This window comes from Hydra vulgaris, chromosome 04, assembly GCF_038396675.1.
Source record: "Hydra vulgaris chromosome 04, alternate assembly HydraT2T_AEP".
In the NCBI taxonomy this organism is placed as follows: domain Eukaryota; kingdom Metazoa; phylum Cnidaria; class Hydrozoa; order Anthoathecata; family Hydridae; genus Hydra; species Hydra vulgaris.
In genome coordinates, this window is record NC_088923.1 from 8,099,077 (window position 1) to 8,106,348 (window position 7,272).

At 30.8% G+C, this 7,272-nt stretch overlaps 1 protein-coding gene across 1 annotated transcript; it reads right to left on the bottom strand.

Annotated features, from left to right (window-relative positions):
• Positions 1-225: 225 nt before the first annotated feature.
• Positions 226-1,359, bottom strand: LOC136079158 (uncharacterized). The gene has a single exon (XM_065794879.1). The coding sequence runs from the start codon at positions 1,357-1,359 to the stop codon at positions 226-228; it is 1,134 nt and encodes a 377-aa protein (XP_065650951.1).
• Between the last annotated feature and the right edge of the window lie 5,913 nt (positions 1,360-7,272).

The following is a 7,272-nucleotide window of genomic DNA, read 5'->3' on the forward strand; positions in this document are numbered from 1 at the left end:
ACTTGTTGACACTTTGTTTAAAATACTTGTTTCAATATTTACTATAGTTATTTCAGACTCTATGTGATTAACATGTGCTGGTATCATTCCAGATTCCATGTTGTTGACAGGAGTGATAGTAACTGTATCTGGAGCAGCTCTATCTGTAACTGATGATGGTAAATATTCGTCATCTTTGAAAATTTCAGAATTGAATGGCTCAATGCCAGCTACTCTAAATCCTGTCTATATATTAGATGGCGAGAAAGCTTTTGTATACGGTTCTCGAACTATTGAAACAATATCATAAATGGTCATTGGTCTTGGGTTTGAAACCATCCAATTATCACATGCAGAATTGTAAAACCTTTTCAATGGTCCAAAAACAGTTCTATCTAATGGCTGCAATTTATGGCTGCAATGGAGAGGAAAACTTATCATTGTAATTCCGTGTTGAATTGCAAGCTCCAAGCCTTTAACAGAAATATGACTTTTATGACTGTCGAGAAGTAACAAAACTGGAGATTCCTGAGAACAGTTTGAATATTTAACAAAATGTTTAACCCATTCTATGAAAATTTCTGAGTTCATCCAACCAGAAGGATTTGCAAATCCCACACATCCAGGAGGTCCTTCCTTAATCATGTAATCATGAAACTTTACCCTAGGAAAAATAAATAATGGAGGAATGGAATTTCCAATAGCATTAGAGGCACAACATGCAGTTACCAATGTTCCTTGTTCTGCAGATGTGATTCTTCCAACTTGTTTGCTTCCTCTACCAGCTAAAACCTTTACCGGCTTTTGAACGGTTGTTAAACCAGTTTCATCAACATTATATATACAGTTAGGATTATATTTATATCGATTTCTTACCGTTTTAAGATTTTGAAAAAACTCTCTTACAGTGTGTTTGTTAAAAGCTGTTGATCGAGCGAAGCTCGTTGCTTCAGGTGTTCGTAGAGACAACTCTGGTTGTCTTTTCATAAAACCTTGCAACCAATCAATGCCTGCAATTTTATTTTTGATCCATGATGATGGGCATATCTTATTGTTTTTTAAAGCAAATTCATATGCCAATAATCGCGTTGACCTAGTTGAAAGGCCATAGTTCATTTTTGATGCAATTAGTAAATAACTTGATAAACTTTTTTCATCTTCTGCTGTAAAAACTTGTCTATTGTTGTAGTTAGGCTTGAAAGCTTCATTTGGATTAAGCCTCTTTTTACGACAATATCTTTTTAAAGTCATTCTATCTATGTTAAACTGACGTGCTACAACATTCAGTTGTGTTCCTTCTAAAACTTTATTAACAGCTACTTTCATTGTTTCACTTGGTATAGCAACTTTATTTGTTTTTTTAATTCTATTTCTAACCATTTTAAGATCTGTAAAAAAATATATCAATAAAAACATATGTTTTTAATAAATGCTAATATTTAACATAATAATATTATGTTAAATATTTTTTAATTATTATGTTAAATATTATTCTTTTGATATTATAAAATAATAGTATTATTATTACTAGCTTATAACATAAGTAGATTTAAAAAATGAAATGCTAAAAGCTATTGTTTGTTTATATATAGTTTTTTTTTAAATTATAAATACAATTCCATTCGTTTAACTGTATTGCTTATAAACAAAAACATGGGGCACTTCGTCTTCTATGGGGCACTTTGATCCTCCGATCAATGGGCCCCTCATAGTCAAAGATCAATGTACCCCAATAGGTATAGGTAACATATTGATAGCAATATCTACTGTATAAATTGCAGCCAAATAAAAATTATATATTATATTATACACCTAACACTTACAAATTTAAAATAAAATTGTTGTTAACCCATACAGACATCTAAATAAAAATATATTTGAATTACAGTACGATTTAAAAAAATCACTTTTTATGACGAAAAACAATATTTTCTTTATTTTTTTTTGACGCTGATAACCTTATGAAAAAATATTACGAATAATCAATTAGGGAAGCATAATGGTTAATTAAATTGCAACCTCACTTCTAGTAAGGCAAAAATGAACGAGTAAAAGCCAAAAGATCATACTGCCCCGGCGATCAATGCGCCCCCATCTCCCCTATACTACAAGTGTTATAGGATAAAGTAACCACACCTCATAACACCAAGACTAAATCAACATGACGTCAGAAACTTGTAAAAGCAAAGATTAGGACTAAGTTATTTAAATCTAAAATGAAAACATACTTTGATTTATCTGCATTGAGAAATCCTTGTTTTAAATCAAAATCTGAAAACCGTTATTTTAATGATTTATTTTTAACAAAAAACGGGTACTATAATGCATAATTAAAAAGAATAAAGGGTCATCACTCATTCTTATCGGTTTCTTACAACAAATTTTTTCCAGCAGCTGAAAATGCCTGCTCTGTTTCAACATTACTAAAAAATTTGTTTCAAGAGCATTGACTTGAATAACTTATATTTGCAATTCTTTTTCCATGTTGTATGAAAACCAACATCTTTTGAAATAACCTCAAAGCTCGTCATTGGAGTTGTGTCTTTGCTTCTTTGCTGAATTTTGGATGGTCTCTCCTAACTCTTTTTGGAGAGAAAGTTGCTCTTTGCTGTTATTAGATTCTTTCACAACAATACTTTGTTTGAGTCAAGATTTTAATGCGTTTTTGGGTACTTTAAAAAAAGTCATCTAAAAAAGTTTCTTTGTAAATAATACTCATCTTGAAGATAAAGTTAACTGCATCTATCTATATACGTAAGTTAGTAGTAAGTTAGTAGTTAAATTACTCTTGTTCCAGTTGACACTGATAGCAATGACAACTTCGTTTGTTAGTGGATTTCGTGAGTTAAAACAAACAAAACACTCGTTGCTCCACTTAACATCCCACCGTAGTTTGTTGGGTTGTTAAGTGAAGCAATATGTCTGTTGAGTCGATTTAACTGCTGAATTTTTTTTTTTTTGACTGAGGTTGCATCTGTTGAGTAGAGAGGTAAGACCGAGTTAGATACATCTTGTTTTGTAGTTAAAATGCTTCATTTCTTGAGGTACTTGGGTAGCCCGATACTGAATGCGTTTTGTGGCATTTATGTTTTTTTTAAAGTACGGACAACAGGCGATAACTGCAAACATCATGCTTAAGATACTATTGGTATTTGTTTATAACATGCCAGGTATCTCATCTTCTATATTGATATATAGGTATCTCATCATCTATATTGATATATAATTTATTTAATGTGCTATAAAAAAAAATCCCTCGGGATTTTTTTTTATAGCACATTAAATAAATTATATATCAATATAATAGTTGTTTATATTATATATATATATTATACATACATATTATAATACAAACAAAACCTTAATCCTAAATTTTTCATAAATTGACTGAAAAATAGGCAGAACATATAAGGAATGTACATACATCGACTGAAAAATAGGTAGAACATGAAAGTAGTGTACATACATTGACTGATAAATTGGTAGAACACGCAAGGTGTGTCTCTACATTGACTGAGGGTTTTGGTTTGGGCAGGCAATCAATTAATTTCAAAACAATATCTTTTAAAAACTTTTAATTACCGGGGTATTTTTTTCTAGAACCGAAATAAAAAGATATGTGAATTAAAAATACTTTTCTTTTTGTTGTATATAGATGAAGATAAACCACAAAGTATTTCAAGACGAATACTAATCCTTAGTTTCTATTTGTTTACTAAGATGTTTGAAAAAACGACCAAAAAACACATATTTTTCAAAAGATATATTCAAGTTGGATACATTTTCATCAGCAATAAACTTTTATTATAAATTTTCAACTCTAGCTAATATTGTTTTTTAGATTGTTTTCGTTGTGAAATTTCATTATTGTGAAAATTCATATTTGAGTCCAATCTAATTAATCTATTACGTATGAATTTTTGAGATTATCTTTATTGAATTTTTTAACATTTTAAAACTCCTTTGACACTCTTTGCTGCTATTATGGATCTAAACAACTAAAAGTTTTCATTATTTTATATACCAACTATGTTTGCTCTCTAGACAAACTCCTATTAATTATTACTATCTATTAACCACTAGTAAGATGGTGTTAAGCACAAGGGAATCAACCTTATATTTTCCCTAGAACTCAGTTTATGTTTTGATGGAACCAAAACATACTATTGCATGCTTTGCAAAAAAGATCTAAACCAATAATTAGTGTGCGTTATTTTGTGATATAGAAACCAACCCATTTATCCCATTTATTGGCAATTTACTTTTACTATAAGACGGCAATAATTATTTTTCTTTTTTCCAAAACATTTAAGGTTAGTTTCTTTGTACTTAACATTATCCAACTATTATTATTTTTATTATTATTATTTTATATATATATATATATATATATATATATATATATATATATATATATATATATATATATATATATATATATTATATATATATATATATATACAGGGTGTATACTTAATTTCTGACCCCCTATATCTCGGTTTAAGAATACGGTATTTCAACACATACCATTTTATTACTGTCATATCAATTTAATTAGACAAAGAATATATGTTAATAGTCAGTAATCAGTATTTTGTCCATTTCTTTCTATGCATTGGGTAATTCTCCTTGGCAGGCTTTCTACTAGGCGAAAACACTCTTCTTGCGTAATGGCAGGCCACTCCTGTTCAACACGTCTGATCAACTGTTCACGATTACGAGGTCTAGGATTGTGTGAAACACTGTCCTGGAGTCTTGACCAAATATGTTCGATGACATTTAAGTCGGGCGAGTTGCCAGGCCAGTCGGTCCACCCTGCTGGAAAGTCTCTGTTGATCACATTCATTGTTGCTCTTGCCGTGTGGCAAGTTGCTCCACCTTGCATCAGAATAACTTTATTTCTCACAGGAAAGATGGTCTTATCATCAGCTGCACGTTTGTACACAAGTAGAATAATATCACGGTAATATTTTCCATCAACAGTTTTATTTTGCTCAACAACAACCAGATCAGTTTTGCCATATCGAGAAATGCCGCCGGCTATCATAATCTTGAGACCGAATTTCGGACGTCGAACATAAGGTATTGACTCTGGTGTTGCTGTACGTACTCTTTGATTTTGACGGTTTGGAGCCGGATATAATTCAATTGGACTCTCATCAGTCCACAATACGTGAGCTCGTTTCACTTTACCATCCGGTGAGTCATCTGCGAATCCCTCTTCTTGCAAACGAGTACAAAAATTTACGCGATCAGTGATGTTTTTCTGCGACAACATTGGTTTCATTTTCTGTGTATAGGCATGCTTTCCCCATGTGGTCTTGCGCAAGTATTTACTGATAGCACTGTGTGAAATTGTTTTTCCTCTTTCTTTGTAACTGTCTGAAAAATTCAGTTTCTTAGCTACAGTTCTCGTTCCAACTCCGACTTTGTCTTTGACCCACTTTCTGACCTTGTCCTTGGTTCTTGGTGAAAACTTTGTTGGCTTTCCAGGTCGCTGAGCATCTGTGACGTCACCCTCTTGTTTTCTTGCCCACTTCCTTACAGAATTTCGAGAAACTTTACACTGTCTAGTGATTTCTTTTATGCTTAATCCTTGACTACATAAAACTTGAATTCGGTGACGAAGTAACTGTTTATCAGAACTCATTTTCAGAGTAAATTGCTAAAAAACACATGTTATATAATACATGTTAGTAACATATACATATAATACATATAAATACACACAGAGTAATTAATGTAAATCATAAACAGACACCAAGTATCACTGATATAAATAAGGCAAATAAAAATAATGCTGATTATTTCTTGTAGCCAAAATGCTAAACATTAAAAAAGTGTAAACTTAATTTCTGACCCCGGTTTCGAAGAGTAGCAGTACGTCATAAACAGTGAAGAAAAAATGTGTTATTAATTGGCAAACTAAGATCACATATTAAGGAGTAATAAGGACAATTTACTTAAAAATCGTGCTAAAACTATAGTCATAATGCCAAAGGCCGTGGAAGACAAGGAGAATGAAAATATCATTTTTATGTATGTTGACAAAATGGCTCCCATAAACATTTTCTGAGGTCATATCCTATCTGAAGTGAGCGTTTTACGTGCAGAAAGTATAGTTACACCAAAATACATACTATAGTATTTTTCGGGCTAAAGTAGCATTTAAGAGAGCAACTCAAAATCTTATGTTTGTAACATGTGGGGGGTCAGAAATTAAGTATACACCCTGTATATATATATATATATATATATATATATATATATATATATATATATATATATATATATATATATATATATATATATATATATATATATATATATATATATATATATGTATATATGTATATATATATATATGTATGTATGTATGTATGTATATATATATGTATATGCATATATGTATATATATATATATATATATATATATATATATATATATATATATATATATATATATATATATATATATACAGTAGTGGCCAAAAAATTAAGGCAGGCTACATTTTTTAAACTTTTTTAACTTATTGTTTATTTATGGCGTTATTATTTTGGATACAAATAATTTTTTTATTATATTTTGATTTTTGAAGATATTTTGATTTATTTTACACCGTCAGGTTGCCAAAGTTGTGATATTATGGGTAAAAAGCGCGATATTAATAACTTTGTTAAAGGTAAAATAAATGCACTATTTTCAGAGGGCTATTCTCAAAGTAGTATAGCAAAACAATTAAAAATATCAAGATGTGCCATGCAAAATGCTTTACATGTGCAAGACTATTTAAATCGCAAAAATTGTGGTAGAAAACGTGTGAGTACATCACGAAAAGACCGTTTTTTAAAGAACGTTGTTAATAGTGAGCCCCACACAACACCTGCAAGGTTATCACTACTTGCTATGGAAAGGGGACTTACTATTAGTTCGAGAATAATTAGGAGAAGGTTGTGCTATGACTTTGTTCTAGTTGCAAGAAGACCAGGTAAAAAACCTTTATTAACTCCATCTCAATTACAAGCTAGAATAAAATTTTGTAAGAGTTTTAAAGACAAGACACCAGAATGTTGGGAACGCATAATGTTTACAGATGAAAGTACGTTTCAACAAATTAGAAGCACGGGCTACAATTATGTTGGAAGACCTGTGGGAGAATGCCCGAATCCAAAGTATACCATAAAACAATAACACATCCTCCTTCAGTCATGGTATGGTGAGCAATCACAGCGCAAGGCCGATGCAGGTTGCACATTTTTAAAAAAGGTGAAAAAGTCAATGCACAAAAGTAT

Coding starts and splice junctions, on each gene's coding strand:
- LOC136079158 (XM_065794879.1), bottom strand. CDS start 1,359: ATGGTTAGAAATAGAATTAAAAAAACAAATAAAGTTGCTATACCAAGT.